General features: G+C 45.6%; 1 protein-coding gene across 1 annotated transcript in view; it reads left to right on the forward strand.

Moving 5' to 3' along the window:
• LOC146163717 (uncharacterized) overlaps nt 1-25,658 on the forward strand; it is a 51,092-nt gene extending 25,434 nt beyond the window's left edge. Inside the window, exons 3-12 of the mRNA XM_083381474.1 lie at nt 7,330-7,440; nt 7,564-7,684; nt 8,142-8,501; nt 11,366-11,502; nt 14,969-15,803; nt 18,559-18,611; nt 19,033-19,130; nt 20,164-20,284; nt 22,039-22,896; nt 23,160-25,658. Coding sequence (XP_083237600.1) covers nt 7,330-7,440; nt 7,564-7,684; nt 8,142-8,501; nt 11,366-11,502; nt 14,969-15,803; nt 18,559-18,611; nt 19,033-19,130; nt 20,164-20,284; nt 22,039-22,896; nt 23,160-24,980 — 4,515 coding nt within the window. The 3' untranslated portion in view covers nt 24,981-25,658. The remainder of the gene's footprint in view (nt 1-7,329; nt 7,441-7,563; nt 7,685-8,141; nt 8,502-11,365; nt 11,503-14,968; nt 15,804-18,558; nt 18,612-19,032; nt 19,131-20,163; nt 20,285-22,038; nt 22,897-23,159) is intronic.
• Nucleotides 25,659-26,063: the final 405 nt, after the last annotated feature.

A 26,063-nucleotide genomic window follows, 5' to 3' on the forward strand; every position in this document is an offset into this window, starting at 1 on the left:
TAAGTGTCATTTCGATAATTGCACTACAAGAAATAGTATCTTCCGCTGCTGTTATGAAATGGTGTGTTTTCAATATGTAAATTTTAAATTCTGTTATATTCTTCGTGATCGTAAATTAAACCTAATAATAAAACTCTTAGAATCGACTCATTCGAATTAAGGAACTGACAATGCCAGTATACGCGAAATATATATTCCTTTAAAAAATGTCTGATCCTATTTTTACTCGGAATTTTAAACGATTAATATACGCGTCAGCGGAACAGTGGTCGACAAGCAGAAACCTGTTGCCAATGGTTTTGTATTCCATAGAAGATACGCCCTTTATAGATTAAACCGATATTTGTTAACCCATTTAAAATAGCTGCCAAATCCAAATATTTGCAACGACGAAATAAAATCGGTTAAATCTCGAGTTTTAAGTTAAATCCCAAGCTCTTAGTGGTGTCGAAATCGAAAAAGAGGCCGTGCATTGGACCTCCGTAGCGCGTTAAAATTCTTACCTCCCCACTTGCCATTAGAAGTACTTTGCGGTCTGCTTTTTCGCCCGAAGCGCGAGTGAATAATTGATGTTTCTCCGCCCAATTATTGTTAGCGCCAAATCTGTTCTGACCTCATTTTAAGCGGCCATTGTAAAAAAGTTTTTTTTTTCCAATCGAAGTTGATCATACTCATCTGCCTGGGCGTTTTGTTTAAACTTTCGTTTTTTTAACTTTGCACCGATTTTCTTGTAATTAGGTTATGCATGTTACAACTAAATCAGTTGCATTCTAATTTGGACATTTGTTTTTAATTATCTGCCTTTGCTGGAGGTTTAATTTAGATCGGCAAAAAGGGCATTGTTTGGTGTCTAAAAAATTCCCTTCTAATGAATTATTAATTGATGACACCGCCGTCTGTGGTTTGGGCCACTGTTGCATAATTTTAAATTCTGTCTTGTTGAACGCTCTCGACTAAAGAATCATTTGTTTTATATTGATGCCCGCATATTAAATTCGTGCGTATCTCGTTTTTTCTCTATGTCATATTTTCGCAGTTTGTCTCTGCGTATCCCATTTCAAGGTTTAATGACCCGCAAATTCCCCTTTGGCATTTTTAAGACGCTATTTTTGGCCTTAACATGTCTTTGGCTACTTTGCACATCACACAGCAATCCAGAAGCTGCTTAGTACTTAGCTTGTCAGTAGATTTGCGTTAATCCCCCTACATGATTCGGTTTTCAATGTGCGATAAGAGATAACCGCTGTAGACAAACAACCTTAAGCACTTTTATGAAAACTAAATGTATAGCGGTATAACCACTGCAAACTAGGGGCTATTTCCCGAGCATAATAGCACAGTGGGCAGGTTATCGACTTGCTGTTTAGAACTCATCATATCGTCGCTAATCTAAGTTCTTTGCTGAGCAGCGTGAGAGATCAGACAAAATCAAAAATCGATTCGACGGGCCGACTTTGCTTGCAAAGAGTGCTTGCCGATATTGGGCTGTTACATTTAACCTGTACCTTAACCGAACTTTACGATTTCCTTAAAATTGTGGTAATAAAAGGAATACAATTTCCGTACTTAACAAACAAAACGGACTTTTTTTTTTCGATCTGTATTAAATTATGGTTTGTGAAATAACAATCGTTCTCGTGTATAGTTAAAAGTCCAACTCTAACAAACAGCAGTGTTTGCTGAAACAACAACTTCGAGGGAGGTGCGATTTCTACACAAGTATTATACAAACACATTTTCCAAAGCTACTGTTTATGCCTGTTGTGTAAAAACACGCTTAAAGTGTTCAGCGTAAAACCGCCAATGCCCACACGTTTATTAGGCCGGGCCTCCGTACTAATCGCATTCAACCGCGCTAGTTATAAATAACACATCCATTTGCGCCATTCCGTTCCGCGCCGTGATCGCGGCTTAATTATAAGTTCGACTGGTTTAAGAGGCTTTAAAATGGCTTACGCCTTCAAGCGAACCGCAATTACACGCGGTTGACGCGCTGTTCAAATCTAGGCGTTTTGTTAGGTATCGAAAAAGCATTTTGTGTGTCGCGGAGCGAATTCGACGCCAGAATTTATCGACTTTTCGTCTGCATTACGAAATTATTAATTAGGCAGAAATAATCCGGCCTGGCTTCGACTGCGAAGGGTGTCAGCGGCTCTCGCTCGCTCTTTCGCACGCGCCAGGAGAAATTGAGAATTGAAGAGAATAGACGGGAGGAATATGAGAAAAAAAGTGGCGAGAGGCGAAATATATCGCTTTCCTCTTGCGCTTCGCTCCCCTGTCGTCGAGGTTTATGTAAAAACACCTGAACAGATTACCTCGCCCGGGGTTTCGAATTTCCTTGTTTCCCAAAGAGTGATATTTGATTTTTTAACGTCGCGATCTCGGTTGCGTTTGACTAGGATTCGGTGATGCCTTTAAAACTTTCGTTTCTCTAGCCGTGTATTTAGATTATGGTAAGATGACAACAGTTCAGTTGAATTTCGGCCGTCGGGAAAAACCTTCCGCCAATGCGACGGTTTTTCTATTAAAACCAATATATTCCCCGAAATATGTTGTTTAAAACAGTGAAGAATTATTCGAAACGTTTAAAAAATTTGGTATTCATTCCACCCCTTAAAGAACTAAATTGTGATTTTGGGCCTCAATTCAGCTCCAGGCAATATATTTCGGAATAATTCGACAAACGCCTTTTCGTCTTGTCGATCGCTTATCTGCAAACACGCGTTGTCGACGCCCCGTCGAAAGTAAGGGGACATCTGCTCCGCGATGCACTAATTACGCCGGAGATATGTGCGATTCTCTGGAAAGAGCGCACTAGGATAGGGCGGCTTGCAAAGGCCGACGTGCGACCCCATCGTTGCATTATTCATGGGCGCACTATCTTTTTCGCGGATCGGCAACAAATTGCCGCCCGGTGTCAGTCACAATTAAGAAGGCGCCCTGTTACGTTTGCCGGTTGATGCGGCGGCGCTAAAAGGATCAGGCCGATTTTGTTTTGTCGTGTCGCGTCGGGAGTTTGACATGATGTTTTTTTGCCCCTCAAAAGGGTCGCAAATTAGCGGCCGATTGCCGTTTGTGTTACGTTGACAATCAAGAAGCGCTGAAATTATTTCTTTTTTATTTGTGTTAACAAAGTGGCCAAAAAGTATTTTAAAATCTTTAAAAGTCTGAATGTCTTTTAAGTTCATTTATACATTAATAGGTTGTTTGAAAAACTCTTATGTTTTAAAACCCTATGTTTTAAAAAGTTAACCTAAATATTATTTCTAAAAGTGCCGTATAGTTGAACAAATTTTTGAAATTGGTAATTTGTTCATGGTATTTATTCAACTTTGTTTTCAAATCACATTAAAAATTGTCGAAGAAAGTTGTATAATTTTGTTTTGATAAAATCATGTGGCAAACCTGACCTATAGCTCTCCAAAACTGAAAAAAAATATCCGAACATTGTTTGTATCGTTTATTTTCGGGATTCGGGCCAAAACATTACCACACTCTGCAATTGTATTTCGCCAACACACTCTCAACGAAAAAGGCGTTATTTGGTTCGCTTTGTATGGGCGAAAATGAACGCTTCCTGAATTCGCGGAACGAGCCGAATCAATCGCTGGAAATGCATCCGCAACTTGTGAGCGAACGAGGGCGATATTTGTTCAACACTTGCCGATCGATAAACAATAGCGTTTTATTGTCCCTTCTCTCCATGGCTGGCTGCACCTTCTATCTTTAATTATCCTGGACGAGAGCTCGTTTGATTTGCTTACTTTCTCCTACGCCTCGCTTTTAAACGGCCTTCGTGTGACGTCACAAGACGATCCCATTGTGACGTCACAGGGCTATCCCTTTGTGTTTGCTTCTGACCGTGTGAGACACCCCGTCGCGACCGAGGGATGAATGGGCGTGTCTGTGGTCTAACAAAAGAAAATCTTTGCGCGGTTTGAGATAACCATTTCGAAAGTAATATCAATATTGATTGACGTTGTATCAAGGTGCCCTTATTTCGCCTTTGTTGTTAAATGGCGACAAACGAAATTTTCAATTTAAAACAGTTGATTCTGTATATTGTGACAATATGAAATTGAAAAATATGTTATACATGTTACAATAACAAGCTTATCGGCTAGTTATTTAACAATTATATGTTAAATATATTTTTGCAGGCTGGTTGAATCAGCACATCGTATTTACATTGTAAAATTATTGTTGAATGCCCGTTATCTTGAAATAACTGTGATCCAAATAGTACTGCCACAATTAGGAGGACAATATTTGTTGAGTGGTCTGCCACGATCTAATTCTTCAAGAAAGGAGTATGCAATTAATTGTGCGACCTTACGTTTGGTTGTTGTTGCATGTTCAAACAATAGCGCCCCTTTGTGTTGTTTACTCGAAGTGCGTGTTGCCGTTAGAAGGCAGCAGAGATCGACCCCTAAAGAGTAACGTAACGAGGCAATGTAAGTGTCGGCGTTTATCGGTCGAAGGGTTCCATCAAACGAAAATATTTGTTTTTCATTTGCTTATAGTTTCACTTTTGAATTAGCATTATTATCTGCTATTGAAATTATAAAAGCCTAAACATTACAGTTATAAGCGTTACATATTGTTTTCAAAATTTGTAAGCACTTGTTATTTGCCTGAACTGTCATAAACAGAAATAAGAGCGTCCGGCATAAGCGCAGTTGAAACCACAGTGTACAGCCAACATTCACCATTCCGCGAAGCACTTACAACATTCCGCGGTCCAATGAAATCCGCTTGGAGATATCGTTGCGCCTAATTAACACAAAACCACGCGAAAAACACTTTATGGAGAAAATCCGACTGGAAAACGTATATTATAACCGAATCGGCTCTCCAATAAGAAAGTTCGCTTTTGCCGTAATCAGCTTTCAATGGTTTAATGGCGGCCGTGGTCTTGTGATACTTTCGTTTTGTTTGCCTAAATTGGAACAACCGTAACGGCAAATTTTAAGCAGTTTAACGCAAGAATCTAGAAAAGCAACATACAACCGTACAGGCAAATTTTGAATATTTCAACGCAAGAATCTAGAAAAGCAATATACAACCGTTAAGGTAAATTTTGAATATTTCAACGCAAGAATCTAGAAAATCAACATACAACCGTACAGGCAAATTTTGAATATTTCAACGCAAGAATCTAGAAAAGCAATATACAACCGTTAAGGCAAATTTTGAATATTTCAACGCAAGAATCTAGAAAAGCAATATACAACCGTTAAGGCAAATTTTGAATATTTCAACGCAAGAATCTAGAAAAGCAATATACAACCGTTAAGGCAAATTTTGAATATTTCAACGCAAGAATCTAGAAAAGCAATATACAACCGTAATGGTAAATTTTAAACAGTTCACCGCATCTCGCAATACAGTTTGCTTCCCTCTAGTAACGCAAATTCTTTCACGTATCGCTTTGGCCTTTCAGTCGTCGAAAGGTTGAAAACACCGCCGCCGCCAAAGCGTCACGAAATTGTCGCCCGGGCGATGTTCGCCTGTGTCGCTTACACTTGCCCGTCACGATCTGCGGCGACAATACGCAGAAAGTGACGACCAATTCCTGGAAGCCTGGCTGTTAGGTGTTATGGCGCCACCGAGCGAAGGCATATTCTAATCGGATCGCATTTATTTTTAGATCATCCTGTTTGTATTTTGACGGCTCGGCTCGGCGCCCGACGCCGATTTGCAGGTGTTGTTTGTTGATCGATTGGTTGGCTTCGTAAATGGCGGGCAAGCCTTGCATTTGCGAAAATGCGCGTTTAAAATTTAAAGGCACCGTTAATGACCGGCAATATAATTTGACTTGACCCATCGATTTCCATATTATTGTGGTATCGGATCAGCACCGATACCACCCTAGTATCGGGCGAGAAGCGATACACTTGACATCGGCTCCGATCCGATATTATCGGACATTCCTAGTGGTGCTGCCGTTTTCCGATCGGTTCGTTGGTTTCGCTAAATCCTTCTCAGATCTAACGATTACCCGGTTTCTTATAACAAGCGTGTGGCACGAAATACGACGCCGAGCATCTAAGCTTAATATAACCTTCGGATTTTGATGAAGGAAACGTAACCGTGCGTCAACATCCCACGCAGTTGCCGTATACTGTATACGGCTGAGGCTGCAATCGACGACATTCATGATCTGCATGACAATGAACTTACTCGCAAACGCGCAATAGGTATAGCTTGGCCCTCGCCAGACCTAACCACCACACACCACACCAAGTGCGCACGCGCCTCGCCTTTCAATGGGCACCTCGGCGATAGGAGCGCTTTCCATTCGTAGCCGCTCGCTGCCAACGTCAATGGCGCGCTTTGAGGCCAGTAACCTGACCGCAAGGTCGACAGGTGACCGGGTCCCGGAGCACCGCCGTGTCTGTCGGTTGCGGTTCCCCGCTTCTCTCCTCTTGAACATCCTTTTTTCTTTTACTTTTTACTAATCTCGCCTCTTGACTTTTGCGCCGCATTCTCTTGCTCGGGCGCGTTTGGTGCGCGCAATTGACGCATTGCGAGCAATATGTTTCAATGACCAACGCAATTCGCCTTTATCAGGGTTAATGACACCGAACGATAAAATAATTGAAAAAATAAATCGAGATTAATTTTGTCAAATCCATCCGCAATACAACAGCATTAAAGTCAAAACAGTTTCGTGTTCTCATTATCTGACCCTAAAGCAAAAACATAGTACTAACTGAACCTAAAAAACGGCGTTATTATCCAAAATGAATCCCGTGCGCTTGAATTAAAGGAAGCAGAGTCGCGCATATCGCTGGTGCTCCTTTTGGCTTACGGTACCTCTCAAAAATAATAAATAGATTTTTGTCACCCCGACTGGAATTTTCGTCAATTATTTTCCTGAAATGTCACTATAAATGGAACTGGGACAACACAGTCAACTTGAAACATGGTCTCTAATCGTACACAAATACTTGTATTAGAGAAGCTTACCGATTAAGCAAAAATCATAGATTCCTAAAAATTCTCAAATACCTCAGCACCCTGGGGCATTAGAAATGGCATTCCAGGGTGCCGCGGCACCTCGGTTGAGAACCACTGGCTTAATTAGTTAGTTACCGTATACGCGTGCGCGTTTGCTATAAATATATAAGTGCGCTACTCCTGAATCCCTGCGCCAATTAAAGCACACCGACGCTTTTTAACACTTGCGTCATTTCGTGGTCGCCCATAATTTAATTTTCTAATTTCGACCGGTGCCTTCCTATTTCCGAATTTTATTTGCGTCGTTGTGTAGGCGCAGCGGTATTTTAGAAAATTGCGGTCTGACGTGATTCTTTTCTTTTTCAGGATGAGATGTTGGCCGTTTCCGAGAAGATCGTAATGAGAATTGGCGACCTGGCCTCTTGGATCGTTGAGCCTCAGGAGTGGAACTACGGGAGCTCCTTGCTCATAACTCCGGTGCGTTGCTTTCCGCATTCTACTCGTAAAAATTTTTCGTAAAAATGTGACATTGGATTAAGATCAAAGATAGCCCGGGTCCGATTAGTTTTGATTTTCTGTAACACTTTTGTATTTTTTTAGCCTCCCAAAAACGGCGGTTCCACCTCACTCTCCAGCTCACCCTTGCACCGTTATTCGATGCTCCACTCTTGCGTCAACATGAATGACGTTAACGTCGAGAAGAAGGCGCTGCTATTGTCGAGTAAGTTTAACCATTGTGCTAATGTTGCAAGCGCTTCACTCATACCTCAAGAATTTGGCCGTGTTGCTTTTATGTACTCTATATTCTCGCGTGAGTCACCTTGTCCCTGTAAACCATTCATTCTATAGATCGTTCACCTTTCGCTTTAGGTCATAATTTTTCAGGAATATGTTTTAAAAAATATTTGTTTACTGTATGAAGTTAACGACTATTAGTAACAAAGTCTCAAGGGATATCTAAGATAGAATATTTTGCCAGCAGAGTAAACTAAATATTGGTGAATTTCAATTTGAACCGCAGTTTATCCAGGCTCAATACTGTTTTTTACATAGTCATCTATACTCCCTTCGTTTAACGATAAAATAATCAAGTTAATAAAGAAGATACAAAGATTTAAATCGGCCCGCCATTGCCAGGAACCCTACAGTAATCCAGCCCTTTATATTTCCTACAGCAGCTAACGGCCTGGTCAACCAGCCACAGTCCGCCGTCCTCAGCCCCGACAAGACCTCGTCGGCCCCGGTCCCAGACCTGGCGGCCTCCGGGGAAGCCCCGTCGCACCCACCCTGCTGCACGCCAAGGACTCACAAGGCCGAAGTGGTCATGCTGGGCATGAACGCCTATTGTCGGCACAAGACCATTCTCAAGCGCATGTCGCAGACGGACCGTGCCTGGATGGCCCGGCCCGGCGCCAGGGCCATTTTGGGCGCCCTCGGCGCCGTGACGTCAGAGAACTCGAAGGCGCGCGTCGTCTTTTGTCGCGACACCTTCGACTACCCGCAGCTATTCGAGCACGACCTCATTTGCGAAGAGCTCGGTAAGAAATTGATTGTGCTGATTTCGGTTAAAAGTTTTACTTTACTAACAAAAAAAGTTTAAGCAACACATTTTCAGCCTAAATAGTATTAAAATACCGACTGATAAATTCGAGTGCTTACAAAAGCATTTTTCCAACGATGTCACTGTGACCATGAAAGCCAAAATAGCGAGCGTTTTCATTCGTGCAATCCCATAGTTGTTTAAAATATGTGGAAACGCGCACAGACGAGATTGCTTCCCTCAAAATAAGCCAGTCATCAAATTTCAGGTGATATTTGCATTTTGCCGATTTGTGACGCGCATATAACGCCGCATAATTTCGTCCAGCATAAACACCGAAAGGGTTATGATGGTGCAAACCCGCAGCCCTTTACTGTATTTCATAACCCGGAAAATGCTGAGCTTGCTTTCGCTTCGCCCGTCTTTTTTGCGGATAAGTGCTTCTGATAATAAACAGGTTCCTCCGCGCAAAACGACGCCAAATCGCCGCTTTCCGGGCATCTAATTTTACCTGCAGTGTTTCCAGCCAAAACGCTTCGCTATTGGGCTTAGAACGGACGGCGTCGATTCATTGACATTTCTCGATATTTGGATCGCAAATAATCGGCCTGCAATCGCCATTTCACGTTTGTCACCGCCTTTGTAGTCGACCTTAACGGCCGACGCCTCCTGATCTGGCCTAATGCTCCGGGAATGCGAGTTGAAAAGCCCGCGGCCAGATCCTTATCGCGCCGATATACCTGGAATCGTGATATAACTTTTTTTTCGAAGGTCTTTTTCGTCGACTGAGAAAGTCAAGGTCGCAGCTATTTCGGGCGCGGCTCGAATTGCGCCTTGGCGGGTTTTCGGCGAACGCGAAACCGTCACCAGGGCAATTTGTTTCGCTTTTCCGCGAATCGGACCGTTTAAGGCGAAAATTGGTTTTAAATTTGGCCGTCATATTTCCAAGCGTTCCCAACTGAACCTGGCTGGATTCTCGCTTTCTTGTATCGAGTTAAATTTGACTTCACGCAACACTGAAAACCGCAAACGCTATAGTCGGTATCAAGCAAACACTTCGTCGACTTTAGCGACTTAAAAGTGAAATATATATATATATGTTTTTTTTTTCAACTTTCTGAATTGGGATAACACAACTTCAATGCTTTATATCACCGCAACAGTCAATTACAGACCTATTTTTCCAGCCTATATAAAGCAAAATAATGATTAGATGCTGAGCGATTCATAAATCACTTATTTCTTGTTAAAGTCCCCAACACTACATACGACCACACTGTAACCGCCGAGTAAATCACTTGTGCTTGTTAGATATCTCTCGCCAAATGTCTTTTCCAAGCATTTTTGATCTCTTTCAGCGACCCTATTTAAACTCATCCTGAGCGTGGCCGATAAACAGTAGCTACTGAACCTCCGTCGATCGTCCTACGTCAGCGAGAATCGCTCTTTTGCACGTCGTGACGTCATAGTTGCGTACGTGCGAATGTACGAGATCGTCGGAATAGCTTAGAGCTATATCAGTTTGATAAGCTCGTGCGGCTTCCGTGCTATTGCGAAATGGAGGACATAACAAATCGCGTCTCTCTCTATTAAATCTATAGGGCGCGTGTTCGAATCTCGCAGCAGCAAAAGTGCCTGTTTGTTGCCAAACAAAGACCTGGCGCACGACTTTTGTAGGTCGCGGCCCGAAAACGATGTTTGTGGTAAACAAATCCGAGTCGAAATGCCGACCTGTGCTTTCGCAATGTCTCCTTCTCACTCTGTGAAGCGGGCACGCGATGCCTCCGTGACAGCGCCCGGAAAAGGTCGACCTTGACAAACTGCGCGGGGTGGAATTCACCTTGTACGAGAATTTGAACGACCGCACTCGGCGCGTTAGATGTTTACGGCGTAAAACCCGGCCATTCCGCCTCGTTAATGGGGCGTAACTTAATTGTTGTAAACAATTGTTTTCTGTTGCATTCGCACGGTGATTCCCAACCAGGGTGCAGTTTCGAACGCTTAGGGCTGCGGAGAGACATTTTAAATACTTGTGGATATTATTTTTTGCTGAGCAAAGGCAGAAAAAATAGTTTTGGATATTAATTTTTGTTGAGCAAAGGCAGAAAAAATAGTTTTGGATATTAATTTTTGTTGAGCAAAGGCAGAAAAAATAGTTTTGGATATTAATTTTTGTTGAGCAAAGGCAAAAAAAAATGTTTTGGATATTAATTTTTGGTGAGCAAAGGCAGAAAAAATAGTTTTGGATATTAATTTTTGTTGAGCAAAGGCAGAGAAAAAATGTTTTGGATATTAATTTTTGTTGAGCATCTTTATACCTTTTTTGATGTATGATGGAAGTGCAAGCCATCCAGAGTGATTTCTCTTCCTTGTGTAAAGTTTTAGGTTGGTTCATTCGACATCCCAGAAAACACTTAATGCTAGTAAGGGTGTCGCGAACTATATGACTTTTATTAAGGGGGCCGTATGCCCCAAAAGGTTAAAAACCCATAACAAAACCGAAATGCCAAATAACAAAACGTCACTTATAGTGCGCACAAACATCGTGCATTACTTTAAATAACAGACCTAACCCTGGAAGGATTTTTCTAAAATAGATGACGTGCTTTACCGAAAGCCAAGTTGTTTTCCACGGAAGCGCTGGTAATACCGGATTGCGCTTTCCTTCACAGCAAACGTGCAACATCGTGTAATGTTTTGTGATGGGCTATTTCGCTGACGGTGCATTACGCCCCGAGCACCAGTGGAAAGTTTTCAAGTCGATCGATGTGCTTGTTTTTGCTATTTGTTACCGATTTATGTGGTCGGTGTAATTCAAAGTATTATGCGCTAACAATCCTAACATGTTTGCTTCTGTTGCAGCTCCAGTGTTTAAAGGCCGGCCTCGGAAGAAAAACAAGAAAAACGGAGCCCTTAGCGCGAAAGGCGCCACCAAGAAAGTGACCAACGGCGCCAAGAGCATTTGCCGAGCCGCCGACAGTCCCGTCGATTTGGCTAAGGTGAGTCCGTGTTCTCGGCGTTTGAACTCTCGTTTTTTAACGCGGTCCAATAAACTTGTAAGCAAAGCGTACTCTGACGTAGGCAGTTGCAATTTGACGCTGGCGCGGCGCTTTCTCCCCGGACAGTTTCCGGCGAATGCGCACCCCGAAAGCCGCTTCTCCGTCGCGAAAATTCGTCTTCGATTTGTAGTGACGCGCGTGTTTCGCGATACAATCGGCAACGCGAGGGAAAAATGTCCGCGGGAAATTAGGAAAACCCTCTCGCGAAAAACAACACGCCCGACCAAATACTGTTGACTTTTGCCTTACATATCGGACCCGACTTCTTCGCTCCGGGCGCTCGTATATCTATGTGTAATATTGTCCACCAAATACGGGCGCCGTGTTTTGAGAGCAGGCGGCGCTACGACACTCGGTGGTTTCTCTATGCGATTGGCTTGCGCATCTGCGGCAGCATGAGACTGGAATTCGTGCGCCCGGTCGCGCCGTTAAACATTCGCTTTTGCGTATTCGATGCAACTTTTGTGTATTCCGTGCGATTTTCCAAGTTTTAGTACTGCCTTTTATTTTTTCATTTGAAGTTGTGACGCACTTCGCTCAAACGCTGGTCTCGCCTCGTTATAAAACTCCTTGTTTGTTTGTATTTCTTGGAACTGAATACGCCATTCAAGTGTTCCGCAACATTCGATTTAAAAGTTTGGCGAATTTGGAAGTAAAAAATACCTCAAGACTACTTTTCACTCGAGGAGCGATCAGCATTACGCTGAACTCCGTCATATTGTCACAGTATTTCGTGGTAAGACCAAGAGCGCTATCTCAGTACACGGGCTTCGTTTACAAAGATAATAAGCAGTTTAAATTTCAAGGTTTTCAATTCCGTACATCCTAAAGCCACATTTAGCGTTTTATGCCCGTGGGCAGCGACAGCTTAGCGGCTTAAATTTACCCTGGCGAGCGGAAAATAGTTTCTCGTTAGAATTTGCTTACTTTACACAGTCTTAGCGCCCTTCCTCTCCCGATACCGTTGTTACGGTAATCCATATTCGGATAAAAAGCTTCTCGTTCAAGCACTGGCGCCGTCAAACCTGTTTTCCACGAACACATACCTTCAGCTGTTAAATATAACTTCTACCAATATATACATAGAGAGAGAGAGCTTACTGTTATTTCGTCTCGTGTATAACTTAAATAGTCGTTAGGATGCTAACCAAGCTGTAATAAATTTGTAAATATTCTTAAGGTATTTTTTTAACGTACTAAACGAATACGTACGATAAACTCTTTATGAATTAGTTTTGGCGGAATTTATATATCGACCATAGTTTGTGCTTGCATTGTCGCTCAGTTTTAATGCGACGGCGCTAAAATTACGTCCCGGTCTATTTTTACACATAACCTCTCGAACCTGTCGAATTGGGACACGTTCCTTTACTGAACGCATGCAATCAATTAAAATCGCCCTCTCGAAAGGGGAAAGTTCCCGTAACCTTCCATTCGAAAGGTAAAGGCGCTTATTTCTTCGCGATCGCCAAGTTCTTCCACGTTATCGGTGTCGGCTCCTCGCTCGCGCCACTTAATACGGCCGACATTTCGGCTCGGTCACGTTTACACGCCTAATCCTCGGCCTTGGCCGCTTCCGAGAATTCGCAATTTCGAACTCACGACGAGGCTTTCTCCACACGCGCGCCCGCCCGCCGTACCAAGGCCCCGGCCCGCTTGTCACTCAACGGCAGAGGCCGAAGTACTTGGATTTCAGACCGCTGGTTGCTGATTTGCGCGCGCAAAAAAGGTTCGCCTGTTTAATCATGTTCGACGCATCTAACGCGACATACGTCTTTTGCTGTTTTGCGAAAGAGCGCGCGATCGCTGTTTGCGCGGCTAGACTAGTAATTATTGGAATTAGGTAATCTGTTTTAATGTATTCTATTGAGTTTAAAGCACAGCTGACTTGAATTGGGCCCCTTGCTGTACCGGGGCCATGTCAAGGATGTAGTTTTTTTCGTTCGACAGTTGCTTGTGTGTGCTTATCTTAAAGCCCGGCAAATATAACTCACTTTATTAAGACGTACATCCGGGTCGTATTAGCGCTTGTCTGGCACCTAGGGTTTCATTTCCCCGTTGTAGAAGCGTTTGAGAACAATTTAAGACCCGACTAACTACGGCCCTCATTTCGTGAATCGAACGCGACTCAGCGCGATTCGAGTCTTCCCCGAATTCGATTTGCCTCTCGCGGTTTTCTCGGAAAGGAATCTCACTCTTGGCTTTTTCGAGAGCCTACTTCCCATAATTTCCTCGTCTCCGCCAGCGCCTTCTCCCTTCAACAACACCGCACTCTCTCTGGTTCTTCTCCCAAACGCATTTTCTCGCCTTCTCTCCGTTACTCGCCCGTTTAGCGAAGGCCATCAACGTCGTTCGCCTTTTTTCACTGTGGAAGCAAAATAACGTTTCCGATCAGCTCACATCGGAAGTTGGCGCCGCCTTTTGTTTTGCTTAGCTCAGCTGGATTTTTTTGTCACTTGCCATTGAGGGACTGTGGCAATTCCTGCGGCGCATGCTTAGGCGTTTTGGTTTGCAGGTTTTGTGTGATTTCGGTATCACGTTCTACTACACGATTTATCTTTTTAAGCGAGGGACGTTCATCGTCAACAATTTAACCTTTTCGCTATTTTTTTTCAAGTTTAACAGCATTTAAAAAACGATCGCTAAAAACTAAAATGACGTTGTTTTGACTGTTTTATTTCCTGTATCTGAATCCAGAGCGTTTTATTTTTGACGAAATAGTGAAACTTTAAATTTAGTAGAGTCAAGTGTATCAGCGTAACATCCACTTTACAATCGGGTTGTAGTCAAACGCCTGGTATAATAATTTACCTTTGTGTATGTTGTTCCGATAATCAGGTAAGCCACGGTTGTACAGTGTGCAATACATAACATGTAGTTTCCCTTCCAATGCCGGGAAGCGCTGACTAATTGTGATTGTTTGCCCGCCGCGCCCGTCCGTGCGTCAAAATCCGAAAACACGCCGCCATTGTTTTTCGACGATTCCGCTGAATATGCAAAATTTCGGTCGTGCGACCGTTTGCGAAACGACCAGATATAAAATCGCAGCGGAAATTAGGGGACAGTGCAATTGGGATGGTTTAACGCGCGCCCCGCCCCCATACAGATTCACGTTTATTGTCAGGTCGCTTCCCAGCAGCTATTTGACCTGTTCAAAATATCATTGACGCTCGTTTAGTTTCGACGCGCCTATATATCAACGACGCCGCTTCGGCCAACGAAAGCCCACGTCAAACGGCAACATTTGCTCGCGGCAGCAGCAGAGTCGGGAGCGGCGGCGCGCATTGCTCCTTCCGCTCGGCGGCGGGCGCGAAGAAAACCGCGCACAAGAGCGGCTCGCGCGACATGCGCCAGACACACAGCAGTAGTAGTAGTAGTTCGCTAATCGGTCGTTTCATTTGCGCAGCACGAGACAGACGCCAGCACCCCGACTCGACGTAGCAGCGGGCGCCGACGCAGCAAGCGCAAAAGCCCGCAGAACCTCGCATACGAGGACCAGTACCTGCCCAGCTTGGCGCGCTCGTCCAAGCGAACGCGACGCACTTCCGCCCGGACGCCGACTCCAGTGAGCGAGGCCGGCGGGGAAAAGGAGACCAGCTCGCTGTCGCCGGATTTAGCCTCTTCCGATGCTGGACGCGGATACATCACCGCAGCAACAGTGGCCCAGACGATAGATGTTGTCGCTCAGTCCACAGCCGTCGACAGCCTAGTGGGAAGAAAGAAGGGAAAAGGCAACAAGCGTGCGCGACGCCGCAGATCGTCGGCCACCGCGCTGGACATCGCCATCAAGAACAGTCTGCTCATCAACCACAAGCCAACTTCCTGGAGCGCCGAAGTCGAGAGCCTAGCAAGCCGGAAAACTCCGTCTGGATCCGCAAACTCGTCACGAAGCTCGAGTCCGTCCACGGAGCTGCTGTTGCCCGGCAACCAGTCGTCACCCAAGGCTACGTCACCGGCCGGATCGTCGGCGTCTTCGGCGCCGCCAAACGCCTATGCGTCATCGTCATCGGCCGCCTCATCCCCTGTGGACTTCGCGCCCCTGACTTACTCTGCAGACGAACAGGACAAGCCTCAGCGTGCTAGCAGTGCGTCGCCGAGCCCAGGCACCGACCTGCTCTTGCACGGACTCATGGACGACCGGATCCCGGAGAACAAGTCGACCTTCCTCGATAAGCTCTACCAGTTCATGCGCAAGCGCAACACGCCCATCGGAAGGATCCCCTCGCTCGGCTTTAAGAAATGTAAGTTTTGAGAGTTTTTGTTTAGATTTACATGCAAGTGTGTGTGCTGGGTTGTGGACAGCTTAAAGGTGCTAAATCGGTTGAGCTACATTTTTTTGTAATTTTGATTGTGTCTATATGAGAAAGCTTTTGTTTTTAAATCCGAATTTGACATTGGAATTCTAGTAGGCGTTCGACATCTATAGGTTTAGATAGACAGAATGCTATTAGTTTTTGGATATATACTGTAGAGGAATAATTTGCAAATAATGTTGGCCATAGTTAGTCGAAGGTCATACCGCTCTATTTCACTGTTTGTTTTGCAGGTTTGAGTTATCTTTGTGGGTAAAATCGAGCAGTGTTAGTATTTGTCTATAACAAACTTCGTTGAACGGTTTGCCTTCAAGGTGTTGACTTTAAACCGCATTAAGTCGGCTTGTAACCGATTGCGGTTTAAATGACCAGGCAAAAAATTCGCCGTCGGCAAATAATCCCGTGGCTTAAGTCGTCGACCGCATTCAGCGCCTCGATTTACATGCAAATCTTCACGCCGCCGAGCGGCCAGCAACGAAAACAACCAATTCCTCTTAACCCGTATCACGGCTTAACTTGGAAAGTTCGACGGCCCCTTTGCTCTTCCGCCGCCATTTTTGTTTTACCTGTTATCCTTGGCTGTTCGTGACCCGGTTCTGTGTCGGGCTTGTTTGGCCCAAAACAGCGCCCCCGCCACGTTTCTGCCGGGCCAAAAAGGGCGCGGAAATAAATGTGATGTTGCGTCGTTTTGGCTGATCCAGCATCACATTTGTGGAACTTCGCGGAAACGCGCGGCGAAACGTCGAAATGGAAATTGCGCGATTGTGACCGTGGCTTTCGCGGAAAGGCGAACGCGTCCAATTGGCGCGTCGCGTTACGCCGTTCGAATTCCCGTAATCTGGCCGTCACAGACACAAAGCGCCTTTCTACGAGTAAGGGAAAATCGCAATCATGCAATCGCTTTTGCATTAAAGCTTCTGTACTGGCCTGTGCGATTCGCACGGTGCCTGCTGTAGACTTCCCATTCAGCGTCACCCGATTGGTATTCATGCTTCGTGTTGATGCGCGGTTTCGAAAGAGTGGCGCGTTCACATTAAACGGCGCACCACTTCGAACCAAGGGGAAGTGCTGTAATGGCATCACTATTTACTGTTGCTGACGATAGTTTCGCTGTAATTGGAGAACTTGCTTGACATCGAACGAAATGTTACACGCTGAAGCCAGCGTTTTCACCCTTAATGCGAACACTGATCGTGTTTTTTTGTTTTTTTCATTATGTACAGCATTTAGAAACTGTCTGAAAGTAAATTATTGAATATAAAATATATAGATATTGAGACTCTTAAAGTGTAAGAAATCTAATCTTTAAATTCGAATGTTTTAAAAAGAAAAAGCATTAGTAGTTAATGTATTCAATACAATCCCTAAACCACCTGAATATTGCGGTATCTACCAACCAAAATTAGGAATTAAAGCTGATAAAATTAAAAAACAATTTTTAACATAAAATCAAATAGTCTTGATATACTATTGTTTGTGCCGTGTAAAGTGTAGACCAAATATCGCGTAGAGTCTGCGATTGCGACATTAGAACAATAGAGTTTCCGCATCTGTGACAAAGCAATCCAGTCTTCGCTGTTTGTTGTGATAACTTTTTCACCGTCCCACATATTCGATTAAAAATTCGGCCGTCACCCGCGGACCAGTCGTAGACAGAATAAAACAAATATCAGCAGCTGCAGCGGCAAAACGAGAAAACGGAAGTGTTCGACTGAACTCAACCCGCGACTGGATATTTTAACAGCTTGTTAACAGCTTGGTGCGATCACTTTGGAAAACAGCTTTTTCCAACACTCGTAAAAAAAAGACGCGATTGTGTTCATTTTGTTTCGATAAGCGGCTTGTCTCTTCCCAAACCAAATCGAAAACAGTCTTCAAAAAAATTTCCAACACTTCAAAAAAGTTCGAGTCGAGTTGGAAAAACGCGTGATTGTGTTTTTTTCCTAAGCGGCTCGTCTCCGCCCAAACTGAATCCACGACCGAGTGAACTTGTTACTATACACGACTTGTGTGGGGTACCAGTTTTATTTCGTGTGTGGTTGGTTCCCGCTCCGCCCACACCGTTTACTTCCTTGCTTGCATCACGCAAACAACATCCGCGCGTTTCGACGACGAAAACTATTTTTCTCGCGTTTGCGCGAATTTGGCGAGTGATACATCGAACTCGAAACCGGCTTGTTGGGCGCCATTCGAGCCGAAAACGACACTATGCCAGTCTAGTTATTAATATTAATGTCAACTCTGCCAGCGCTTCCCATATCCAATTCCAGTTATTCGGCAGCGCCGCACAACAACGGGATACGCCACATCGCGTCATTGTTTTTGTCTGGCGTTCTCAGGAGCGCCGTTAGCCGCGATAAAGCATGTAAATTGCAATTCCGCTGATGTTTTCTAAAAAAAGCGCCAGCTATCCATCACCGCAAACGCGCTCTTTCCACGAATTGACTTGGTCAATTTGAAAACGCTTGTAATTTCTCGTTTTTTTGGCATAATAACACTAGACACTATAGGAGTTTCCTTTATATGCAGTGTAATGCAGTATAATTACTTAATACCAATTGTCTTCAAGTTCGGTGTGACTGTTGTTCTGCCAACGTCAATTGCTTCATTTAGCTGTTAAGCGTAATTTGTGTTGGACTACATTTGTTATCAAGCCACTAATCGTTACTTTTTATTTTTGCAGTGGATCTCTGGGCTTTCTTCAAACTCTCGCAAGAATACGGCGGCTACGATATGGTAGGTAACATTTTTTTGCTGTAGCGCACCGCTGTAATTTTAGTCAAATACAGTAAAACGACAATCCCCCACCCCCCAATGTTTCTTTGAGATTCAAGTTGCGTCAAATTTATCTGATTCTCGATAAGATTTAGCGGAGTCCCTCCTATCATCAGCCAACATCGTCATTTTATGACGTTACGTACGCTATCGTTTATCTTTGCGATAATTTTTCGGCGACGTGGGCATTTTACTATCATTCGACAATCCTACCGATATCATTACCAGTGGTCCACCATCTCACAGAGCGCCACGTTACTCGATATTAAATCGCGCTAGGAAAATTTGTTAAGCGATAAATCATTGGATCTTTAATGCTGTATGTTTACATGTGTGCCTCTATAGTGCAATAGCCAATAACGATACTCTTGTATTTCTGCAGGTGACCGCCAAGAGACTGTGGAAGCACGTCTACGACCGCATGGGGGGAAACCCCTCCTGTACCAGCGCCGCCACTTGCACTAGAAAACACTTTGAAAAGTAAGTTACCCAAAGACGCCTTTCTAAAAATGCAACCGGTAAAGTGTCATGTTTTTATTCAAGAATGAACAATAATTAAACCCTATTACGCGGCAAAGCTTGCTGGCGGTGCGCCTTTGTAATACTGTACAATTGTGTAATGGGTCGGGAAAACGCCTGCGACCTACGAATTCCCGATCCTAACCTATTGTTTGCCGGCGCCGCAATTCTGGCGTCGGGCTGCGTTTGATACAAAGGCGGCGCCGATTTAAAGGTATATTTAACATTGTAATTACCGGAAAGTTTGGTTCCGAAATCGCCTCGTCACGTTTCGCCCGCCAGTTTGCCAGATCGCTGTTTTTCGACATGTTTCCGCGACCGCTTTACTCTGTTTACGCTGCACGGACGCGCTGCGTTTCGCCGCCATCAGCTCTTTAAGCGCATTACGTTCAACAAATAAATGTTGAAGATCGCGTTTTTGAATTAGCCGCTAAACCAAAGTGTTGAAATAATTTTTTTTTTTTTTTTTTTTTTTTTCAGTTTGCAGACGTGGGACATTTTTTAAATGAAAGTGTGAAAAACTTAAATAAAAGCGTTCAAAACTTTAAGTTAAATTCGTTTGGTTGGCCTTCCAACATTGACAGTTTAAAACGCCAAATACAAACGTTTGAAACCAACAATTATTTCCTCGCCTTTTTTTAACTTTCGTCTAAACTGAGCTATAGTTTGTTCAGAATGGACTTTAACTTAACAAAAGCCAAAAATGATGGTCCGGGTTGGGCATGTAAATACTGTACAACGGGTAGCAGACCACAAACTACTCGGAACTCAAAATCGTGTTTAGATTAATATTTTATTAAGCACTTAAAATTTCGATTAATTAATATTTTTTTAGGCACTTAAAATCTCGGTTTGATTAACACTTTACTAAGCAACCAAAATCTCGGTGGCTTATTATTTCTAAATCGCTGTTTGGCATTCCAAATACGAAATGGGCATCGAGCACTCAAAATGTCGGAAAAAACTAATACGATCTTTACCCCGATCCGCGCAGGCTTCTTCTTCCATTCGAAATGCACCTGCGCCAGCAACTGCGCATCACCAAGGAGCCGGAAGCCAAGGAGAAGCGAAGCGGCGGAAGTGACGACTCGGTGCTGGGAAGCGCAAACTCCGAGGTGAGCGGTGACTCAAGCGTCGGGCTCTGTGTTGTTTTCGCGCTTCTGTTGTCGAGATCCGCTTTGCGATTTTTTAACACGCGTTGCTACGTCGGCTTCTTGCTGCTGTGGCCGGTTCGTGGCGGGTTGGCAAACGTTTTTCTAGTCACGGGACAAAATCAACCTCAGAAGCGTTTCTGCGGGCGGTAATAAATTTTACCTGACAATTATGCATTCAGATGGAATCAATGGCGAAACTTCTGTTGTTAATGGCTCCAATCCAGTGTAGACATGGCACCTTTAGGCTGGGAAATTTTCACAATTACCTATAATTCAAATAGCAAAAGAAATATGAGAAATGTCCTTTTACCCATTTCGTAAAAGAGGTGACGGGCCGGAGGATTTGCATTAGCGGGTCTGATTTGGCTCGCGGGCCGTAGGTTGCCCACCCCTAACCTAAATCATTGTTCGCTGCTTGTAGAACTTTTTTATTTGAAGTGTTTTACGTTTTTTTGATGTTTTTGGTGCTGCAAATGGATTTATCGTCCACAGCAGCCAAAGTGAAATCTGCCCGTGTATAGAGTAGCACTGCTTGGGCAAGACTTGATTTGTCAAGCTACTCGAGATAAAGTGCACCAAAAAATCAGATTTGGCACAAAGCTGTGCTCCAGATCTCACATGCTGCGTCACGTTTGTCGTATCGCATCTATGCCTCCGATATTTTAATCTCGAAATCTTCAGATAGAAGCTTATAGGGTTTACCCTTTTCGCCGTAAAAGTTTCGCTTCCGGGAAAAGCGCATCTTATGGAACCGCTTTGGGACGTATATGGCCGTTCGTCGAGGTTCAACTAGGCGAAATCAGAGCCTGACATTTTCAAACTGGCCGCGTCCTTGCTGATATCATGAAGTCAATTTTCGAAGGTTGTTTGTGCGAAGTATAACACAGCTGGCTGCAGACGCAGTCGCCAAAAATTCGTGTCGGCTGACCGTCGCCGATAACAGCAGCCGCGATGCACCAGCGATATCTTTAAAGTAGGCCGTTGTCGGAATCCGCGCGCACTTCGAGTAGCAAATCGGATTTGGCGGCGATTCGAGTCGCCTTTTCGCGCCGAACGCCGATACGATCGACTTTTGCTCGAATGCGGTCGCTTCGTGTCGACGGCCGGTTAAAAATAGCCGCAGCTCGGCCAGATTAGCATCGGACGTCGCTTCTGCGAAACGCTACCAAGTTCCGACACTTTTCGTGACCAATTATACTCTTGCCCGCATTTGTCGCAAATCGGCTCGCCGGCGCGCGTCTAAGAGGAAAAGGCACCCCGATTGAATAGCCCAAAAGTTCGCCCACATTTATAAGTCAAATAACGTCGATGGTTGCAGAACTGTAGCGACTCGGTTACACGAAAAATCGCGACGATTTGGTCGCCGCGAATGAAAAATAATTCGCCCGGTTCTGAATAGAGTTTGTCAGTTTTAATGCGAAGCGTTTTTGTTGTGTTGTTCATCCTGCTACGGATTGTTTTCTGTAATTGGCGTTGAACCGGATGGGAGGAAATTGAGCATTTTTCACGTTGTAGAATGTATGCATTGCGAGAGTCAACAGTAACACTCGAGTCTATTTCTTCAATGTTAGAAGCCCATTATAGGCTGTAATGTCAACATCAGACATTTTAGTATTTTATAATGTTTTAAATACCCCCTATAGCTTTACAAATAGTGTTTACTATTTTTTAATTCGCTGTACCTCGCAGTATTATAAAACTGTTTGTCGTTGCAGATATTAAACGGAAAAGAGAACACAATCACACAGCGGACTTACAACGGCGACGCCTACTTCATAAATGGAGCAAAGACCAAACTCTCCTCAACCACCAACACCACCTCTTCCATATTGGAAGACACCGACCACAGTGTTACGTCACAGGCAAAGACCAACGGTTTCCATGATAACCTGATAAAAACCACTTCCGCATCCTCCGTCGAAAATCTTCCCACGCCGCTCCCGAAAGTGGCGCGCCCCCTACCGAGCAGCGTTCACCACCAGTCGGCCTTCGTCGACTTCGAGACCCTGGCGCACAACGTCATCCGTGACGAGCTCATGACGTCACGCGTTTCGCCGGTGGCCAGAAATTCGCCCGAGGACCTGTCGGCGTGTCGCAAGCTGTCCGGGGAATCACCGAAGCTGCCCGTCGTCCGGACCTCGTCCAATGAGAGGAGCCTGCTGACCCGGACGCCTACAGTCCGGGTTCAAAGCCCCGTGACGTTTCAACCGAACGTCACAAGCAACATGACGTCACAATTGCCAATTCCTACCCCCATCGTGTCGCCGCTGCCTTTGAGCGCGGCGCAGTTCTCGCGCGCGTCGGTGATCGTCGGGGGGAGCAAAAACCCCCCTCATCCCGCGCCCGAATCGCGTTCCTCCTTGATGACGTCATTCCGCCCGTTGGGCTCAAATCGTTACGCAGCGGCGCCGCCGCCCTTCGTTCCGACCAAGTCCAAGTTCACCCCCGCAAATGCCGGGAATCCACCCGTGGTTCACGTCGACCTCACCCGACCGCTGCACGGTGTCGCACCTTCACCGGAGCCAAGAGCGATTGTGATTGGTCAAGAGAAGAACGACCGACTTCGGTTGCAGGTGAATAAAAGTTTCTTTCACACATTTTTGGATAGCGAAGGGTTTATGTCTAGGTTAGTTTTTAAATCTCCTATCAAATGAGTCATCTGATGTTTCCAATAATAAACTATTCATTAAAAAACTTAACATGGACGAGATTTAATAACAATAGTCAGACATTTTTGAACCCTGATTTATGAATACAATGTTTTAACTGATGTATGACGATGGTATTTGGTATTTACATAACCAACTCTAAAAAATAACCGTTTGTGCCATTTTAGAAACGCCCGCTAGACGATGCCCACACTCCTGCCACGCTCAGGGCGGTGTCGCCCGCGAGCCCGAAGCGCGCCAGGGCCGACCCGTCCCAACCGCTTCCCCAGCCCTTACCCAAGACCGCTTCACCCTCCGGCTACAGAAGGCACGACATCCGCAACCTCTTTCTCAACGAGTCGAAACCAGAGGAAAGCGACGCGGGTCGGGAACCAAAGCCTTTCTACGTGCCATCAAACTTTGCAGCCCGCACCCAGAACGCTATTAAGGTCGAGTCGATGCTCGGTTCGTCCCAGTACGGCCGTGTGCCGCCTGGTCCGCGCCAGCCGCGACCCAGCTTCGTGGATCCGAGACGCCTTGAGGAATCGCAGCGTCCTGTGATCGTCAAGCCCGACGTGCGTCCACGCCCCGTCCCAGGTCCAGTCGCGGTCGGCGGCGAGCCTAAGAGGCACCTGAACGGTACATCGGGTCTGCAGCTGAACCGCGACGGGCGCGCGAGGCCCGTTTCCCCGCCGAAGCAGCACGTCGAACTGTCGCGCGAAGCACCGCGAAAGGAGTCCTACTACCGGCCGTGCAGCATGCTGTCCTACCGCCAGCAGTGGCAGCAGAAGGACAATCAGCAGCCGCCGTCGCAGTCGAGCGCCAACAGCAAGGAGCTCCACAGGCCGCACATCAAGCCGAGTGAGAAGCACAGCCCTGTGATCACGAACGGCGCGAGTCGACCGACCGAGCTTGGCGAGAAAACCCCGAACTTGTATTCGTCGCGACCGAGGAGCCCGTACGAACAAAGGCCGAGCTACAAACGCGAACAAGAGCTGCAGCATCAGCAACAACAGCAGCGCAAGCCCTTCCAGAGCTCGTTCTCGGTGGATCGGCTTACTTCCGACACGCGGAAGAACCACCATCCCTATCCCGCCAACAAAGACAACAAGCCGCACATTCTACACTCGGCGCAAGAAAGCGTGCACAAACCGCTGCCGCAACTGCCGCCGCACGGCTTTCTAAAGGCACCAGACCGGAAGATAAGCCAGCCCAGCGGCCCCGGGCACATGGAGTCGTACAAACTCGAGCGGCACCCGGAGCCACCGCGTCGCCCCGAGCCGCCTCGCCCGTCTGACTTTGCCGGCTTTCAGGCCAAGCCGGAACCACACAAGCGCCAACAGGCCACCGTGGCCCCTATGCCTTCCACTCACTCCTCCCCCGCCAAGGACTCATCGCCGCTTTCAGCCACCGCCAATGCGTTCCTGTCTAGTTTGCCACCGGCTGTGGCCAGCGCCATGTACCCGCTCATCCCTAAAGACTGCACGCCCAAGATGCTCGACCAGATCCTACAGGAAGCCATAAAGAGCATGGGCCTATCGCACATGCAGCAGCACTCGAGCCAGCTGCTCCATGCCGAGATGCAGGAGGCGCTGATTCGCCAGCAGCTGGACGCGGCGCCGTTCCGCATCATCACGCACCAGGAGCAGCAGGCCGCCGCCGCCTCGCAGCTGGCCCGCGTGGCCATGATCGGCAGCCAGGTGGCGCACCCCGACCCAATGACCGCCCAGATGTACCAGGCCTACCAAAACCTGTTTCTGGCGCGGCACATGCAGGAGGCCGCAAGCGCCGGGCCAAGCGCCGCTGCCGCCGCCCAGAGCCTGAAACTCGGCCAGCTGGCCAACCGCGACGCCCTACTTGGCCTGACTCCCGGCCGCGGGGCTCCCCCTCACTTAAGCGTCGGCGTGAGCACGCATCTCTCACCGTCTGTCCGGAATCCGGCTGTTGCCTTTCCCTCTCAACCTCCGCACTACCCGGCCGACTTTGGTCTTCCTTACACGCGCCGGTGACCGCCCCCCGAACTCATTGTTTTAATATCGAAGACCCCTCCCTTGCATAGTTCACACTTTTTTTGTTTGTTTTTCAACGTTGATGCTTACTTTTTGTCGTTTCCAACCTGACGTATGCTGCTCCTTCCCTTACTCTCTACCTGTCTATCTTTTACTTCTCGCGCTATCCGTTTGCCATCCACTAGTGAACCAAAATGTACTGATGTCATGTGTGGATGACGTCACATCACTGTGCTCCTACGTCATTCCCACCAAATTCCTTCGTGGAACGCTTCGATCGGACAAAATTGAAAAAGTGCTCACTATTGTTGTGCGAACATTCGCAACTGCTGTTTTATTATTTTGCAGAAGTCGCTTTCTTTAACAGGTGATCCTCGATCATTTTAAAGATATTTATTTAAACCAAAAAATACTAAATTATATTGTTTGGCAAGCGTCAATTGCGAGTAATATGTGATTGAAATACAGTGCCACCACAAATAACATATGGCTTGATTGATTGAGCAAGGGTTTATTCTCTAAGAATTTTATACTTGTGATTTTCGCCTTTTTCGTCGAGTTCTCTCTTGCTCGTCCCTTTTTCTCGAACTCTCTCGGTTGCATGTTTTTCGAGCTTATTGTGTGGAACAAGAACCTCGGCGAACTGTGAAAACAGCTGTCGTGATTGGTTTATAATCATTGAGTTATCAGTCAGGTCAAAATCGGACTTTAGTTCTAGATCAGTTAATTTTGCACCAAACTGGGCCAGTAATGAAAATCGCCAGTTGAGGCGAAGAGGTCGTGCATATGTTAGGACAATTAAAGAAAAGTCTTATTTGTTTATTTCCGCAACCCATTTATTTCAAAAAATAAACATAATTCGAATGGGTCGATAATAATAAGTTGTCTCTATTTTTAAAAAGGCATCCTTAATAAAAAAAACAACACAAAAACAGCACTGTGTTATTTAGGGCAATAAATTTATAAAACTAAAAAAACTCGTAGTCACTAGTCGGGCTTTAGTTTTTTTTACTTTGCCTATAGCTCATCAGCAATAGTGACATTGGTATTTAGTAAACAGTGAGTACAAGCTATGACACCCGA

Source organism: Ascidiella aspersa, chromosome 2 (assembly GCF_963924565.1).
Source record: "Ascidiella aspersa chromosome 2, kaAscAspe10.2, whole genome shotgun sequence".
NCBI lineage: Eukaryota > Metazoa > Chordata > Ascidiacea > Phlebobranchia > Ascidiidae > Ascidiella > Ascidiella aspersa.